An 18,811-nucleotide genomic window follows, 5' to 3' on the forward strand; every position below is an offset into this window, starting at 1 on the left:
ACGCGGCAAGAAATGCGGCTGGCCGGGAAGGACTACAAGCCCCAGAGGTACCCCGCGAGGAGCATGCGCAGCAGCGCGCTCCCCTCGCGGAGCAGCTGGGACTGCAAATGGCACGTTGCTCGTATGGGGGTCAGTGGAGGGGAGGAGAGAAGTGAGCCTAGAGCGACCGCCCGCTGCTTCGCGCCTGTGGTGGGATGTTGCTCTCTTCGAAAGGTAGCGAATTATTTTTATTAGTATTATCCCGGGGGGGGGGGGGACGGACGTATGAGGTAGAGGAGTTGCTGCAGCTTCTTATTTCTCTTCTTCCCGCGTTTTGTGGCGTCTTGTGGGCCCAGTTTGGTGTGCGGGCTCCTCGTTCCTCTTATTTCTTCGAACGTCCTGCGCTGTTTTTTCCAGAGGAGGAAACTCCCCTCCTCACGCTCTCCCTCCATGAAGGGAAAGCTGCAGGGATCGGGGCGGCCGGCGTTGTTCGGCTAGCTGAGAGAAAGCTGCGTCTCCCAGGTCGCCACACCCACCAGGTGTGGCGCTAAATCCCGGTCGGTATCGACCGAGGCAATGGCTAATACCTCAGTGGCTTCGCTCAATGGTCGGGCAACGACCGCAGCCCTTAAGACTGTGGGTGAAAGGTCGCCGCGTTTGGATTGCCGGCGGGCGGGGGGGCAGTAAGGAGTGTATAAAACTATGCAGGGCGAAGAGAAAGTAAGGAAGGGACAGGTTTTTCCTTCCCCTCAGGGGTGCCAACTTGAATAAAATACAGTGATACCTCGGGTTAAGTACTTAATTCCTTCCTGAAACTGTTCTTAACCTGAAGCACCACTTTAGCTAATGGGGCCTCCTGCTGCTGCCGCGCCGCCGGAGCCCGATTTCTGTTCTTATCCTGAAGCAAAGTTCTTAAGCTGAAGCACTATTTCTGGGTTAGTGTAGTGTGTAACCTGAAGCGCATGTAACCCGAGGTACCACTGTACTGCGGGGGGGGGGGAGTAGGTAAGCCCCGCCCCGCATAATCGATCACAAAACGTGGTGCACGCTCACACTTTGAACGGCAATGCCCCATCAACTTTGTGGGGCGGTCCCCTCAAACATTTTAATGGAGGGGGGTGCCATAGGGATTTCGGCCCCTAGGAGTTGGTTCCTATGCTTCCCCTCATAATACAGGGACCCAGGTTCATTGAATGAAGCCGGGGGTTGAGAGGTTCAGGCCGGGTGCAAGAAAGGGCTTCCTCACCGAGCGCATAGTTAAAATGTACACTTTGACGCCAGAAAGGTGTGGCGGGGACCCCCAGCTGAAATTACCTGAAAGAAATGTTTTGCGGCCAATTTGCGGGATGGGTTTGGTTTTCTGTTGTTGTTTTTAAAGGCCGGTGGTCATGATGGCTGCACGTTTCCTCCAAATGGAGTCAGAAGCTCCAGGCCACTGAACACACCACATTATGCAGCCTATGAAAGTGTTTGTGGTATGCCTCTTCAGTGATAAAACAAAAATGTCATTGTGAAGCAAAGGAGCTTTTGAATTTATCAGGACTCTTTTTTCAAGCTGTATGTTAAACAAAACAACAACAAAAAGGCCTGAAGAAGACCAAGGAGATAATGTCAGACACTCTAGGAAGCAAATGGCACTAAATGACAGGCTTCCAAACAAATGTTCATAGACTCAGAATAATGGAATCCCATCCACTCCCCTAGCTCTCATAGCTCTGCTATATATGTCATCTAGCAGTTTGTTTTCTTTTGCGTACTGTTGTGATCACTTCAAAAATGAGTGCTGCATTTCTAGTGAATTGTTTAAAATGCTTGTGGTAGCTCTTCAGAGGGTTTTATGTAGACTGGAAAATAATTAAGCCTTATTAACCTAGTATACAGTACTTGTTAGTCTGTGGCTCTGCCATCTGATATCACCCGAAGATTGACCTTGAGTGTGTAGAAGTAACAAAAGTAACACAGCTGCAGAGGTGGACTTGTGACTGTCAATCAAAACAATTATTCATCAGTAAAACAGCGTAGTACTCAATTCACCAAACACCTCTTCGTCTATCTGGTGTGTAGAATAAGTAAGTGAAATAAGAGGGGGGAATTTTCCTAGAGTCCACCTCTTCCCAACCAGGTTTACAAGTGGTCATTCTCATGTCCCTGTGCATACCTTTTTCTTTAGAAAGTGAGAGACCTGACATGAATTCATGTACTGTATTATGGATTATTATGGACCATCTGAAACCTCAAATGCTGAATATTTCTATATCTGTGCTCAGTGAAGTAGGTGAAATCTCAAGGCCGCCTTGAGCACCAACTTCATTCTGGGAGTCTGGGAGGCTTCAGCACTGCTTCTGAGATCTAGTTGGCCAGGGAGCCTTGTATGGTTGAGCTATATCCAGCCTATTCCCAAATCAATTTTATAAATACTGTGCACCCTGGCCTTCAATAAATACTGTTAGCATTTTTTCTACAGTTTAGGTATTGGATGCCTTCAATGGGGTAAGCTATCTGTGTAGATCACCATCCCATCTTGTCCCTTAATGGTTAGCTGGTTGCTATACTATGTCAACCAGGGACGCGGGTGGCGCTGTGGGTAAAACCTCAGTGCCTAGGACTTGCTGATCGAATGGTCAGCGGTTCGAATCCCGCAGTGGGGTGAGCTCCGATCGTTCGGTCCCAGCTCCTGCCCACCTAGTAGTTCGAAAGCACCCTTAAGTGCAAGTAGATAAGTAGGTACCGCTTTATAGCGGGAAGGTAAACGGTGTTTCCGTGTGCTGCGCTGGTGCTGGCTCGCCAGCTGCAGCTTCGTCACGCTGGCCACGTGACCCGGAAGTGTCTTCAGACAGCGCCGGCTCACGGCCTCTTGAGCGAGATGAGCACGCAACCCTAGAGTCGGACACGACTGGCCCGTATGGGCAGGGGTACCTTTACCTTTACCTTTATACTATGTCAAATAATCAGCTGGAACAAAGTGGGATAGCTCTGGCCTGGAGGCTTTTCCTAACTAGGTATCTCTAGTAAAAGGTAATGGTACCATCATATGCCAGATAAAAAATTTGTTCTACTGATCCTTGCTTCATTGGTTTTGAAATAGGTCCTCACTTTTATGTAGGTTCTACTCTAGCTGGAAGCTGAAGAATCCTTACACCGAATCAGTGGTCTGGTCCAGCGGCTTTGGCCTTTGAAGCATCAGACGTACAATGACTTGATCATGAGCCTAATCAAACAAGTGATAAACTTTTAAGGATAAAGGCATTGTCCCTGTGATAGACTTTCTGTTTTTAAGAGTATTGGGAAAAGGTAAGCAATTCCTTTTTCTGTGTGTGAATAACCTAGCAATATGATATTGGGGCTGAAATTTTTTTGGCTAAGAAGTGACCAAATATTTTGAGATGTTATTCTAGAAAGTTGTTGTTGTTGCTGCTGCTGCTGCTGTTGTTGTTTAGTCGTGTCCGACTCTTCATGGCCCCATGGACCAGAGCACGTCAGGCACTCCTGTCTTCCGCTGCCTCCCGCAGTTTGGTCAAACTCATGCTGGTAGCTTCGAGAACACTGTCCAACCATCTTGTCCTCTGTTGTCCCCTTCTCCTTGTGCCCTCCATCTTTCCCAACATCAGGGCCTTTTCCAGGGAGTCTTCTCTTCTCATGAGATGGCCAAAGTATTGGAGCCTCAGCTTCACAATCTGTCCTTCCAGTGAGCACTCAGGGCTGATTTCCTTAAGAATGGATAGGTTTGATCTTCTTGGGACTCTGAAGAGTCTCCTCCAGCACCATAATTCAAAAGCATCGATTCTTCGGCGATCAGCCTTCTTTATGGTCCGGCTCTCACTTCCATAGATCACTACTGGGAAAACCATAGCTTTAACTATATGGACCTTTGTTGGCAAGGTGATGTCTCTGCTTTTTAAGATGCTGTCTAGGTTTGTCATTGCTTTTCTCCCAAGAAGCAGGCGTCTTTTAATTTCGTGACTGCTGTCACCATCTGCAGTGATCATGGAGCCCAAGAAAGTAAAATCTCTCACTGCCTCCATTTCTTCCCCTTCTATTTGCCAGGAGGTGATGGGACCAGTGGCCATGATCTTTGTTTTTTTGATGTTGAGCTTCAAACCATATTTTGCGCTCTCCTCTTTCATCCTCATTAAAAGGTTCTTTAATTCCTCCTCACTTTCTGCCATCAAGGTTGTGTCATCTGCATATCTGAGGTTGTTGATATTTCTTCTGGCAATCTTAATTCTGGCTTGGGATTCATCCAGCCCAGCCTTTCGCATGATGAATTCTGCATATAAGTTAAATAAGCAGGGAGACGATATACAGCCTTGTCCTACTCCTTTCCCAATTTTGAACCAATCAGTTGTTCCATATCCAGTTCTAACTGTAGCTTCTTGTCCCACATAGAGATTTCTCAGGAGACAGATGAGGTGATCAGGCACTCCCATTTCCTTAAGAACTTGCCATAGTTTGCTGTGGTCGACACAGTCAAAGGCTTTTGCATAGTCAATGAAGCAGAAGTAGATGTCTTTCTGGAACTCTCTAGCTTTCTCCATAATCCAGTGCATGTTTGAAATTTGGTCTGTGGTTCCTCTGCCCCTTTGAAATCCAGCTTGCACTTCTGGGAGTTCTCGGTCCACATAGTGCTTAAGCCTGCCTTGAAGAATTTTAAGCATAACCTTGCTAGCGTGTGAAATGAGTGCAATTGTGCGGTAGTTGGAGCATTCTTTGGCACTTACCTTCTTTGGAATTGGGATGTAGACTGATCTTCTCCAATCCTCTGGCCACTGCTGAGTTTTCCAAATTTGCTGGCATATTGAGTGTAGCACCTTAACAGCATCATCTTTTAAAATTTCAATAGTTCAGCTGGAATACCATCACTTCCACTGGCCTTGTTATTAGCAGCGCTTTCTAAGGCCCGTTTGACTTCACTCTCCAGGATGTCTGGCTCAAGGTCAGCAACCACACTACCTGGGGTGTACGAGACATCCATATCTTTCTGGTATAATTCATCTGTGTATTCTTGCCACCTCTTCTTGATGTCTTCTGCTTCTGTTAGGTCCTTACCACTTTTGTCCTTTATTATGGTAATCTTTGAACAAAATGTTCCTTTCATATCTCCAATTTTCTTGAACAGATCTCTGGTTTTCCTATTCTATTGTTCTCTATTTCTTTGCATTGCTCGTTTAAGAAGGCCTTCTTGTCTCTCCTTGCTATTTTTTTGAAATCTGCATTCAATTTCCTGTATCTTTCACTATCTCCCTCACATTTTGCTTGCCTTTTCTCCCTCGCTATTTGTAAGGCCTCGTTGGACAGCCACTTTGCTTTCTTGCATTTCTTTTTCATTGGGATGGTTTTCGTTGCTGCCTCCTGTATAATGTTATGAGACCTCCATCCATAGTTCTTCAGGCACTCTGTCCACCAAATCTAAATCCTTAAACCTGTTGCTCACTTCCATTGTGTATTCATAAAGGATTTGATTTAGATTGTATCTTACTGGCCCAGTGGTTTTCCCTACTTTTTTCAGTTTAAGCTTGAATTTTGCTATAAGAAGCTGATGATCTGAGCCACAGTCAGCTCCAGGTCTTGTTTTTGCTGACTGTATAGAGCTTCTCCATCTTTGGCTGCAGAGAATAATCAATCTGATTTCAATGCTGCCCATCTGGTGATGTCCATCCATGTGTAGAGTCGTCTCTTGTGTTGTTGGAAAAGAGTGTTTGTGATGACCAGCTTGTTCTCTTGGCAGAACTCTATCAGCCTTTGCCCTGCTTCGTTTTGAACTCCAAGTCCAAACTTGCCAGTTGTTCCTTTTATCTCTTGACTCCCTACTTTAGCATTCCAATCCCCTATAATGAGAAGAACATCTTCTTTGGTGTCATTTCTATAAGGTGTTGTAAGTCTTCATAGAATTGGCCAATTTCAGTTTCCTCAGCACCAGTAGTTGGTGCATAAACTTGGGTTACTGGGATGTTAAAAGGTCTGCCTTGGATTCGTATCAAGATCATTCTATCATTTTTGAGATTGCATCCCAGTACAGCTTTTGCCACTCTTTTATTGACTATAAGGGCCACTCCATTTCTTTTATGGGCTTCTTGGCCACAGTAGTAGATATGATGGTCATCCGAACTGAATTCACCCATTCCCATCCATTTTAGTTCACTGATACCCAGGATGTCAATATTTATTCTTGCCATTTCATTTTTGAGCACATCCAACTTACCAAGGTTCATGGTTCTTATATTCCGGGTTTCTATGCAATAATTTTCTTTACAGCATTGGACTTTCCTTTCACTTCCAGCCATATCCACAACTGAGCGACCTTTTGGCTTTGGCCCAGCCGCTTCATCAGCTCTGAATCTACTTGTACTTGTCCTCCACTCTTCCTCAATAGCATGTTGGACACCTTCCGACCTGAGGGGCTCATCTTCCGGTGTCATAACTTTTATATGCCTGTTGTCTTTGTCCATGGAGTTTTCTTGGCAGGGATACTGGAGTGGCTTGCCAGTTCCTCCTCCAGGTGGATCACGTTTGGTCAAAACTCTCCACTATGACCTGTCCATCTTGGGTGGCCCTGCACGGCATAGCTCATAGCTTCTCTGAGTTATTCAAGCCCCTTCGCCACGGCAAGGCACTGATCCATGAAGGGGTGCTAGAAAGTGGTTGCTACTAATTCAGTAGTAAACTAAGGATTTAATCACAATATTTATAGATAACGTGAATTCCCTATGGAATTTGTATTCATAATATGACTCAAAAATCTGCAGAACAAATTAAGTTAGTTTTGAGAGAAGTTATTAACCTGTTCCAACTCTTACTTGAGATGAAAGTTTACTCAGTTTTGATTTAGCATAAATTGATACCTGACCACTAGTGGCATTATTGCATACACATACAACACTAATAAAATCATAGTTGGAATGAATCATATTCTAGTTCAATTCATGCTCAGTACAGGACCTGCAATGCAGGATGCAACTACTACAGCATCTCTGGCAGATGGCTGAAATACATTCAGCTAAGGAGAGCCACTCTTAAATTTAGCCAGTACATTAGCTCTTAGGCCTAATTTGTGTTTGTGTCACATTGTGAAACAGACAGCTCCAGCAAGTGAGTAAGAGAGCACTTTATATTTAGCTTGGTTGTATAGGGAATAGGAAGTAAAAGAAAATTAAGGCAACTTAGCTACAGTGAATGGTATGAAAGTAACCAACATTTTAAAAATATGCTTAGAAAATGTGTGGGATGAGGATCTAAAATTTCTTTTTATTGGAATTGCTTTGCTGTTTGATCAATAGATATTCTAAGAGATATTTTTAGGAGCAGGGAATAAAGGGTAACAAAGGCTTACTGGTCAATTACAGTAAGTTTGCCACACTAGTTGTAATCTAAGGAAGGTGCAGTAGAGGGCAGACCGTAACTTCAAATCAGTCTATCTAATTCCTCATCTGAGACAACATTACTAAAGCGCTGATCTTCAACCCCAATAAAATAATAAATAGAAACAAATACTTGGCCTTTTGTGACTCTTGCATGCATGTATACATACATATATAAGTCACAGCTGAAAACTAAAAGACCTTCCAGAACTGTGTCTCATGTAGTTGGAGAAATTATTGTGAAAGCCATGGTATATGCATAGAAAAGTTTAGGCATATATTCTGGGATCTTTAGCTCTTAAAATGTTCAAGATTTAGTAGGCAGCTGCTGCTTTTATGATTATCAAAAGTGTGTTCCTCTGAACCAAAGCCATGTCACATTACATGTTTGTACATTTATGTTACATGCATGCACACACATGAAATCATCAAGAAGCATGAACATTGTGAACCCAGAAAAGAATGGCACCACTAGGTTAGCTGCATGTTGGTGAAATCAAGTTTGATTAAAGAGGCAGGCAGTTAAAGTTGACCTGGAAAATTGGATTTCTGGAGCAGCCATATTCTTGACGATTAAATGAGTGGGTTGTGAAGATAGAGTGGCCTTGGACCACACTTGCAAATTAGTCACTTGCTTGTGGTAAACTAAAAGTGCATTCAGGCAACTGGGTGTCTAGAATGGAAAATTCTGTCAACAACTTAGGACTCAGTTGTTTTCTAAAATCTCAGTTCAGTTTTTAAGTGCTTTACATTACAGAATGAGTGACAACCTAATTTCCAGCTATGTTTCCTTGCCATAAACCCATGCACCACCTCAGCAGTAGCAAGCACCCCCTGTCTTTCCACCCACAGCCCTGCCTGTGGTAGTTTTTTCATACCCCATTCTAGTTATTTCATTCTCCATGCTCTAGGAGAGAAGGAGAATTTACTTTGACTTTTGCAAAAAGCACTGCAGTATCTCAATTCTGCTTCATACAGAAACCCTATATAGCACAATTCAAAACTGCATTCAAAAAACGATGGTGAAGTCTTTGCTTGTTTTATTCCTTTTTTATTTACAGGTGCGGGGTTCATTACGTCACAAATTCTTGCTCCGTGACAAGTTCCCCAGGTTTATAGCTTGTTAAATGAAGTTCAAATTCCGCTTGTGAAGAAGGTTCGAAACAAAGCCTGGGGAACTTGTCGTGAAGTAACACACCCCACACCCGCAAATAAACAAGGAATCAAGCGAGCAAGGACTTCATGTTTTTTTGAATGCAGTTTTGAATTGTGTTCTATAATACTTCATTTACCCCCCCCCCCCTTTTGTATAATTTCATACAAAAACCCAACGGGAAAGGAACAACTCTTGTCTTTTTCCTCTGTGGAGGAAAGAAGCAGTAGATGTTTCTCTTCCTGTTTAGTTTTAGCATGAGATGGTCCTGGCACGTTCCCCAAAAATCTTCCTACAGGCAATGTCCTTCCTATACTCTGTAGAGGGAAAGAGAGGTGGTTTCTATCCTGCAAGTTGAGCTTTTTACAGAAAACTCCTGCAATGTCTATCTACAGCTTCTTGTGAAAACCCAACAGGGAGAGAACCAAGGGGACAAAGGTGTAGTTTCTTTCCTTTTCTGACAGGTTTTTGCAGGAGCCAGCAGCAAAGCATTGCTTTTGATTTCTGCAAAAGCCCTACTCTCAGGAGAGCAACAACCTTCCTTTCACCTACCCACCCAATTGGAAGGGAGGAATAGTTGGACTGTTGTAGAATGTTAGCATTACAAAGTGCTGTTTGTACCTTTTTCAGAAACACATGGTGGCAATGGGCTTCGCTTGTAAACACAGCCAAAATTTGCAGGCTGATGAATAATTATACTAATATTAATTATCCTCTTTTGAGCAAAGTTTTTACCATTGTGGTATAACAATGTAACAGTTGATTTCAGTGTATTACAGTAGCCTACAATGTATTTGTTATTAATTTAAACAGTTTTTCTTTCAACGTTTCTTAGGAGCTGTATATAACAGTATCTTCAATATGCTGTTGCCATCAACCAAAATGCAGAAACCATTTCAGCTGGTGTACAGGACATATTGGATGCCTTATCGCAGCTGTATCTTTCCATTCTTAAAAGGAAAAGCCTCCTTGCTTAATACTAGACAGAAAATGGTTTCCTTGGCGTTGAGCTCCCAGCACCAGTGTCTACATGCATCTGCTGCTGTTTGGGTTTCCAAAGAAAGGCAATTCTTGGGCATGGCATCATCCCAACTAGAAGACCATCGCAATAAAGAACTGGAAAGAGAAATTCATACCAAACCATCTGGTAACTTAGCCCAGAAAGACTCTGTAGAACCAAATTCTGTAGAGCTTGATCCCTTACAAGACAAATCTATTAGTCTCGTGCAGAGATTCAAGAGAACTTTTAAACAGTATGGCAAAGTTATGATTCCAGTGCATCTTTTGACTTCCAGCATATGGTTTGGAATTTTTTACTATGCAGCTTTAAAGTAAGTGATGAACTCATAATCACTATATTTATTAGTCTTAAGCAAATCTTTACAGTAATGCGCCCAGTCACTTATGCAGTGTATGAGATATATATACACACACACAAATATGCACACACAACCTTCCATTACAGATATTATTAAAACCCCAAGTTCTAAAAGCATATGTAGAATGTAATGGTCTATTCCAGTAATATTCCATCCAATTTCTTAATTTTTATCATGCATTTTGTTATGGTGGTCACCCAACTTGGATTAGGCTGCAACTCAGGTATGTGTCCCATATCACCAGTTGAGGACAAGATATTCTGTTGCACATAACATTCCAATATTTTAAAGAGTATGTATGTGTAAATCGCTAATGCTTGTACTTCAGGTGCACAATTTTCCTTCCAAAATGATGGGACTATCTGGGAAAGTACTCTTAGAAGTTTTCTCTGTGTCATATTTTTGAAGTCTTTTTCTTTTTCTACATTTTCTATTCATTGTGAAGTCATGTACATTGCCGCTCTTGTTCTCTGGTACCTGGTTATAGAGCTCTGTACCTTGCACTTTGATTTCAGTATCAGAGATGAACTGAGCTTATAGACCATTCATACAGAAGTCCACTCCTGGTTTGCTTTCTTCATTTCAACAGCATAATTTAGGCTACAGAAGTCATTTTGATATTGCTATTGTTAAACAACTAAGTCTAAAACCCTTGAATATTCTGTTGAAAATCAACCAGAAATCTGACAGTTGATCTTGATCTTCTGGTTTAAAGTATTACAACTGGGAATATCTTCTGAATATCTTCTTGACATTTTCCTCTTCATTGGCCATTAATGCTTGAATCTGCACTTTATACTGGTGCAATAAAAGTGTGATTGATTGCAATACAGTAAGCCCTCAACTTATACAGGAGTCACTTTCCGGGCATTGCGCCTGAAGCCAAAATTGGTTACAGTCAAAACCCATTGAGTGCAATTGTGGGTGAGATTGCCCCCAACATGTCTGCCCCCTTTTATTTTTTAATGTTCAAGTGCATAAAGCTGAATGAGTGTTCAGTTAAATGTGCATAGGTTGCAAGTGTACTGTATTTATTGTTAAATATAAAAATCTTTTATTCTGCAGTCTTGTCAGAATAAATGTTTATAAGGTTGTTAGTACTTTATTCATTTTAATCTCTTTCTTTCACAGAGGAATAAATGTCGTTCCTTTCCTCGAATTCATAGGGTTGCCTGAAAGCATTGTAAATATTCTAAAGCATTCTCAGAGTGGTAACGCGTTAACTGCCTATGCAATGTATAAGGTAAGTACTTGCAAAGATTTCTTAATTTCATCTGCAACTTTGTCCATAAAAATATTGATCATGTAATCGTATAATGAAGGGGCTACAGCCCACTGATTAACCCTGCAGTCTGTTATGACCAAGGCTGTGAACATCTGAAATAAAAGTCACAGCTGTGAATAAATTTATTCAAAGTAGACCTTGCCACAAGAGCTCAGGGTAGGTAACAATCCTGTGGTTATGAAGAAGACAGATTCCAAGTCAGCATTTTGGCAAAGGAAGGGAACAATTGGAAATACTATTTACAGGGCATCATGAGAGATTTAAATGTGGACATAAAGCATTTTAAGAGTTGTACGTATGAAATAAGTGGGTATTTTTAACAGTTTTCTGTAAACTGTACGTAATGTAGCTGAAGAACACCTTACTTTACCTGCCTGCCATTCTTTATTTTCTCTTTAAGTCCATCCTCTCTAGCAAAACATGGTGCAAAATTTGACTCTTCACCATTGTCAAACACTTGTGTCACAGTAAGGAACGAAAGACCTCTCAGTTGTTGACGCATGTGGGTTTAGGCAATTATGGGATATTCTCTGCTTTGCTGTGTTGCTCCAGGAACCTTATTTACACTAACTTGTAATTCCAGACTTGCAAAAAGGCCAGTCATTTTGTTGTCCTTTAAGCTGCTAGCTATTTCCCCACTCTTGGCTGTGCTTTTTCATTTCTTATCACCTTGTTATAATGAAGAAAGCCAGCAAAGTTGCTTGGCTGATTTTACATGTGCTTATTTATCTCTGTGTGTCGCTGCATGAAAGTGCTTTCATTTATCATCAGTGCAGCCAGGGATGAGGAACTTCCAGATGCTCAACTCTCTTAAGTTGCATCTTTCCTGACCATTGGCCATGTTGGTTTGGGCTGATGGGAGTTGTAGTAGTTCTGGAGGGCCACATATTTTCCTTTCTGAGAAAGGCCATGCATGTTCTTCCTCTCCTCAGAATTAGAACCTGTAAGTTCTGGAGGCAATAGAAGATCAGTCCTTCCATTAGTGTGTCACCATGGAAATATAACGCAGCACTAATGGTGTTGGTTTGTCCTTTTTGCATTTATTTGTAAGACCAGTTGAATGCATTAAAAGGAGTGCTTGTGAACCAATGAGACACTAGCTTAAACCATGATACTGGTGAACTTTTGAGTGGCAAGGCACTTCCTCCAGGTTGCTGAACAGCTTGGTAGGTTTCTGGATGAAACATCTGCTCTGGATCCATTCCAGTCCGGCTTCCGCGCTGGTCATGGGACCGAGACGGCTCTGGTCGCCCTAACAGATGATCTCCGCAGGCAGCTGGATCGAGGCGGGTCGGGGCTGCTGATTCTTCTAGATCTGTCAGCAGCCTTTGACATGGTCGATCACGAACTCCTGGACCACCGCCTTGCCGACGTGGGGATCCAGGGCACAGTCCTTCAATGGCTGCGCTCGTTTCTCTCTGGTCGGGGACAGAGGGTGGCGCTTGGGGGGGAATTGTCATCACGCCACTCCTTGGTGTGTGGAGTGCCTCAGGGTGCAATTCTCTCCCCGATGCTTTTTAACATCTTTATGCGCCCCCTCGACCAGCTTGTCCGGAGTTTTGGGCTGGGTTGCCATCAGTATGCTGATGACACCCAACTCTATCTGTTGATGGATGGCCATCCTGACTCGGCCCCAGACACACTGACCAGATGTCTGGAAGCTGTGGCTGGATGGTTACGTGGGAGCCGGTTGAAGTTAAATCCTTCGAAGACAGAGGTCCTCTGGCTGGGGCGGGACGATATGGGATCGAGGGGGCAACTCCCATCTCTTGCGGGGGTGCAATTAGTGCCAGCACCGGCCGTTAAGAGTTTGGGTGTAATCTTCGATACCTCCCTCTCTATGGAGGCGCAGATTACAGCTATAACAAAGGCGGCATTTTTTCATCTCCGCCAAGCTAAGCAGTTGGCCCCTTATCTCTCTCGTCCTGACCTAGCCACTGTGATCCATGCGACGGTCACCTCCAGACTGGATTATTGTAACTCGCTCTACGTGGGGCTGCCCTTGAGACTGACCCAGAAACTCCAGCGGGTGCAGAATGCCGCGGCGAGACTCCTTATGGGGTCTTCGCTGCGAGAGCACATTCATCCGGTATTATACCAGCTGCACTGGCTCCCGGTGGAGTACAGGATCAGGTTTAAGGTGCTGGTTTTAACCTTTAAAGCCCTATACGGCCTAGGACCCTCGTACCTACGGGACCACCTCTCCTGGTATGCCCCACAGAGAAACCTACGGTCTGCAAATAATAACATCCTCAAGGTCCCAGGCCTCAGAGAGGTTAGGCTGGCCTCAACTAGAGCCAGGGCCTTCTCAGCTGCGGCTCCAAACTGGTGGAATGCTCTGTCACAAGAGACTAGGGCCCTGCGGGACCTGACATCTTTCCGCAGGGCCTGCAAGACAGAGTTGTTCCGCCAGGCTTTTGGTCAGGGCGCAGCCTGACTCCCTCCTCTGGCAACCTGCTCAGAATTTTGCTTAATTGGTTGCCATCAATTTGATTTAATTAATTTTTATAATGAAATATTTTTAGATTGTGTGATTATTTGACTGATTATTTGATTGTTGTTAGCCGCCCTGAGCCCGGCTTCGGCTGGGGAGGGCGGGATATAAATAAAATTTATTATTATTATTATTATTATTATTATTATTATTATTATTATTATTAATAATGCCATACCTCGGCAGATTTGTTCTGAGAATTAACAAGATGAAAGTGCTAGATACATGGTATCAATATTAAGTAGGGAGTTGTTCTCCCACCGATTCACATATCTTAGATATTTCTCTTGTCTGTTCAATGAGAGTCTGACATGTGTTCTCAGTTGCTAAGGAGACTATAATTGATTAGATTTTTTTCTTTTCTTTCTATTGGAAGCCCTACTGCTATTAAAATGAATATGACCAAGTCCAGTAAGAATGAGATCTAAAAATCCCACTACTTCTTTCACACCCAAGAGTTTAGGTTTTAATCTATTTTGTTGCTGTTTTTCATGAAGTGATTTTAAGATGCATCTAAGGATACAATACAAAGGGTGAAGATCTAACCCTAGATCTGTTGAAATGAGAGATGTGGCAGATCGCTGGTTTAGCCAGCAGGCTCTGTGCTCAGCCTGGTTATGCCAGCATAAGTCCCCAATCATTAATCCTGGCTTAGTGCCCATATGTAGGACTAAGGCAGGAATTGCCAGTTTTTCCAGAACTGAAGAACAATATTGGAAATTATTTTACCTTCTCAAAAAGAATAAATGTGGGATTTTTTTTGTCTTTTAGTTTTTGTTCTCTCAATTTGAATTTTAACAACAGCTTTGTTTTGTTGCATGGATACTGAATTGCTTTAATTGCTTTTCTCTCTCAATAGAATTGGCTGTGCTCTGTCTTAATGCTTTTTATTTTTCTTTCACCTGCATTTTTCACGTCGTGCCACTGGCTAGCCTTTTATTAAGATCTCTGAGCTTTAATTCTACTGCCAGGTGCTAAATATTTTCCAATAAGACACTATCAAGTAAAGTGAGAGCTTTTTCTGATGCAAGAGGCAGAAAGCATTTATAAGTAGATACAAAACTGCCAAACCATCAGCTTTCATTGAAGTAGGAATTAGTATATGTCCTCCCACTTATTTCCTGATGATATGTCATTATGTGGAACTCAAAACTGGGAACAAAGATTTGGGTGGGAGTAAAGAGCGAGCACAGAGGGTACAAGATTAGAAAGGACAATCAAAGGCATATAAAGGTCTTGTTTAGTCCTTACATAGATAACATCATCTTCATGCTTTGAAAATGTATTCTTTGAAAAAGCTTCCCACTCCACTGAAGTCACTCTTCAAGATTAAACCTGTACAGTCTTACCTCGGCTCCCAAATGCCTTGGGAGTCGAACGTTTTGGCTCCCAAACAATCGAAAACCAGAAGTGATTGTTCTGGTTTTGAACATTCTTTTGGAAGCCAAACATCTGTTGTTGTTTTTTTTAAAGATATTTATTAAAAGTTTAATAGTTACAGAAAAAAGAAAGAAGAAGCAATAAAAAGTTCACAATACATCAAAAATAAAAACAAAAAACAAAAAAACAATGCAGCAAAACAACAAGAAAAGCAAAAACATTTAAAAAACACATCCAATATCTCTATATCTCTACCTTTCATTTACTTGTATCATCGACCTCCTCACACCTCCCTTTTTTGTATTCTTGTTCAATTAGCTATTTCAGCAAATCCTTTCCATCTTTCTTAATTTTTGTTCTATAATTTATCTTAACACAATCTAACCTTAAATTTCCACTTTGACCCATTAACAATCTATCTTTACTTAATTCTTTATAACATTTCTGCTAAAGCCATATAACTTCATTCCAGCATCCTTCTAACATTCATTAATTTTACAATATTTGTGTAAATAAACTTTAAATTTTTTCCAATCTTCTTCCACCGACTCTTCTCCCTGGTCTCGGATTCTGCCAGTCATTTCCGCCAACTCCATGTAGTCCATCAGCTTCATCTGCCATTCTTCCCGGGTGGGTAGATCTTGTGTCTTCCAGTACTTTGCAATGAGTATTCTTGCTGCTGTTGTAGCATACATAAAGAAAGTTCTATCCTTCTTTGGCACCAATTGGCCGACCATGCCCAGGAGAAAGGCCTCTGGTTTCTTCAGGAAGGTATATTTAAATACCTTTTTCATTTCATTATAAATCATCTCCCAGAAGTTCTTAATCCTTGGGCATGTCCACCAAAGGTGAAAGAATGTACCTTCAGTCTCATTACATTTCCAGCATTTATTATCAGGCAAATGGTAGATTTTTGCAAGCTTGACTGGTGTTATGTACCACCTATAAATCATTTTCATTAAATTCTCTCCTAAGGCATTACATGCTGTAAACTTCATACCTGTGATCCATAACTGTTCCCAGTCAGCCATCATAATGTTATGTCCAACATCTTGTGCCCATTTAATCATAGCAGATTTCACTGTTTCATCCTGAGTATTCCATTTCAATAGCAAGTTATACATTCTTGACAGATTCTTAACTTTAGGGTCTAACAATTCTGTTTCCAGTTTTGATTTTTCCACCTGGAAGCCTAGTTTTTTTATCCAAATTATACGCCTCCATTATTTGATGATAATAGAGCCAATCTCGCATTCTGTTTTTTAATTTTTCAAAACTCTGCAGTTTTAATCTGTCTCCCTCTTGTTCCAGAATTTCCCAATACTTCGGCCATTTGGCCTCCATGTTGAGTTTTTTCTGAGCCTTTGCTTCCATTGGTGACAACCATCTCGGGGTTTTATTTTCTAACAAGTCTTTATATCTTATCCAGACATTAAACAGTGCTTTCCTGACAATATGGTTTTTAAATGCTTTGTGTGCTTTAACCTTATCATACCACAGATATGCATGCCAACCAAATACATTGTTAAAACCTTCCAAATCCAACACATCAGTGTTTTCAAGAAGCATCCATTCTCTCAGCCAACAGAAAGCGGCTGATTCATAATAAAGTTTAAGGTCTGGTAGGGCAAATCCACCTCTTTCTTTAGCATCAGTTAATATCTTAAATTTTATACGAGGCTTCTTGCCCTGCCAGACAAATCTAGAGATATCTCTCTGCCACTTCTTGAAGCAGTCCATTTTGTCCAAAATTTGCAATGTTTGAAACAAAAGCCAAACATCTGACGGTGCTTCCATGGCTTCATATTGGCTGCAGGAGATTCCTGCAGCCAATCAGAAACCGCACTTTGGAAGTCGAACGTTTCGGAAGTCAAACGGATTTCTGGAACGGATTCTATTCAACTTCCAAGGTACGACTGTATTGCATTGCCACACTATAGCATAGCTAACTTTCAAAGCAAGATTCCATTTTTTCTTAAGCAGGGCTTTGCAACTGTCAACCTTCAGAAACTTTAAGAAAAGCACAGTAATGCAGGCAGAACTTAATGAGCTTAGTAACTTTTGTGACATATCTTCTGGATATTATCAGTCATTTATTGTCCATCATCTCAAGTATATAATACTGGAGAATTCATCCTTTTGCTATAGAAGGCTGCAGTCATAAGTCATTCAAGCAGACATACGATTGGATGCTAGATAACTTTGCACAGAACTAGGAAAGTTTACTTCTGCAAATTCTGATGCAAGCTGACCTGTTCAACAATATTTGGCCTGATGTGCAGATGGGAAATTAACCTCTGGATTTTACATGTCTCTAAATATTGTAATATGGTTCTCAGCTGAAAAAATATATTTAAATGCATATTTTAGGATGAAATAGGTTTAGGAAATAAGCACACTGAAATAAAAGCATGTTTACATATATATTTTTGATCAGAATAAGTATTTAAATATGAATTTTCATGCTGGTTTTTAAAGTTGCAGATGTATGCTGAAACAGGACAAGATAGACTTCTCAATGAGCGTGTGCAAAATTGAAGAGAGACAGAAATAGACTGATCAATCCCTAAACAACTTCAGTTAGTAACGTCTAGAGGATGTGGCAGAAGGTTAATAAGCCCACAATATATGTCTGATTTATTGCCCTCTCCTTAAAATACCTACCATAACAGAGTAATGCAGCATTGTTTCAATAAGGAATGAAAAGGTACCCTGACCACTGTCTAGCCTTCATATGCTCATGTTATCCTAAAGATACTTCAACCTAATTGTCAGTTTCTATGATATTGAATAACTGCTGCCTTACCATGTAAAGCTTGTTGTGACTTGCACACTAATCCTATTTCCTAGTGCTTCACTTCTAAAGGATCAGGTTTAAGGGTCTGGAGGGGGCATGATCTAACTATATTGTTGCTAGCAACCATTGCTAGTTCAGCAGCATCCTCACTGCTGCTGCAGTATTTGTCAGCTCCTGTCAGGCAGCGATACTTACTTATACAAGGGAAGATATAAAAAGACTGCCCCATACCTCGTGTTCATTTAGCCACTGGAAGGTATACTGAAGCTTGGGAAAACTCGCACATATCTTTTCAGATAGTAGGAAACTGGGATGGCAGGGAGAGTTTTCCTGCCAGGGTAAGGATGATGCTTTAGCTTAAGAGGTACGAGTAGTTTTTGTGCTGCTACAGCTAACAATGATAGACCTGTCAGGAATTTTGCCTGGTAAGAGGAATTTGCCGTTGAAGTTATACATGTATGTGTATTTCCCTCCCTCTTATTGACAAGATTGCAACTCCGGCCAGATACACAGTGACTTTAGGAGGGACATCTATCACTGTAAAGTACCTTCGTAAGCAAGGCTACATGTCCACACCACCTCTAGTCAAGGACTACATTCAGGATCGAATGGAAGAAACGAAAGAGCGACTATCGGGGAAAATGGAGGAAACCAGAGACATGATTAGTGGCAAAATGGAAGAAACAAAAGAGAGGCTGACTGGGAAGATGGAAGAAACAAAAGAGAGGATAACAGAAAAGATACAAGAAACAAAAGATAAGGTTTCATTTATAAAAAAGAAAGAATAGGAAATTGGTGGCAAAACCAAAGCATTCGTAACTCTTTAGCAAATGTGGAATGTATACACTTGCTGCTTTTTGTTTCTGCTTGTTTTAGATGTTTTGGGCTGATTAGAAAGTGCCAGTGATTTGAAAACTAAAAGAATAACATCTAAGGCTCACACCCAACTTTAGAAAATTTTTGCAATATTTTCAAGTGTTATGATTTGG

The 18,811-nt window shown here is 41.6% G+C and overlaps 1 protein-coding gene across 1 annotated transcript; it reads left to right on the forward strand.

The window, feature by feature from the left end:
* Nucleotides 1-61: 61 nt before the first annotated feature.
* Nucleotides 62-18,806, forward strand: FAM210A (family with sequence similarity 210 member A). Its single transcript, XM_081205666.1, has 5 exons — nucleotides 62-213; nucleotides 3,083-3,270; nucleotides 9,323-9,818; nucleotides 10,998-11,109; nucleotides 18,311-18,806. The coding sequence occupies exons 3-5, from the start codon at nucleotides 9,349-9,351 to the stop codon at nucleotides 18,608-18,610; spliced, it is 882 nt and encodes a 293-aa protein (XP_081061792.1). The 5' UTR covers nucleotides 62-213; nucleotides 3,083-3,270; nucleotides 9,323-9,348; the 3' UTR covers nucleotides 18,611-18,806.
* The last annotated feature ends 5 nt before the right edge of the window (nucleotides 18,807-18,811 follow it).

Source organism: Podarcis bocagei, assembly GCF_964188305.1.
Source record: "Podarcis bocagei genome assembly, chromosome: 8".
Classification (NCBI taxonomy): Eukaryota; Metazoa; Chordata; class Lepidosauria; order Squamata; family Lacertidae; genus Podarcis; species Podarcis bocagei.

What these genes read in the sequence shown, in the direction of transcription:
- FAM210A (XM_081205666.1), top strand. Translation starts at nt 9,349, where the DNA reads ATGCTGTTGCCATCAACCAAAATGCAGAAACCATTTCAGCTGGTGTAC. An exon ending in TTTTACTATGCAGCTTTAAA is followed by an intron (nt 9,819 to 10,997) that starts GTAAGTGATGAA and finishes TTTCTTTCACAG; the next exon opens with AGGAATAAATGTCGTTCCTT. An exon ending in CTGCCTATGCAATGTATAAG is followed by an intron (nt 11,110 to 18,310) that starts GTAAGTACTTGC and finishes CTTATTGACAAG; the next exon opens with ATTGCAACTCCGGCCAGATA.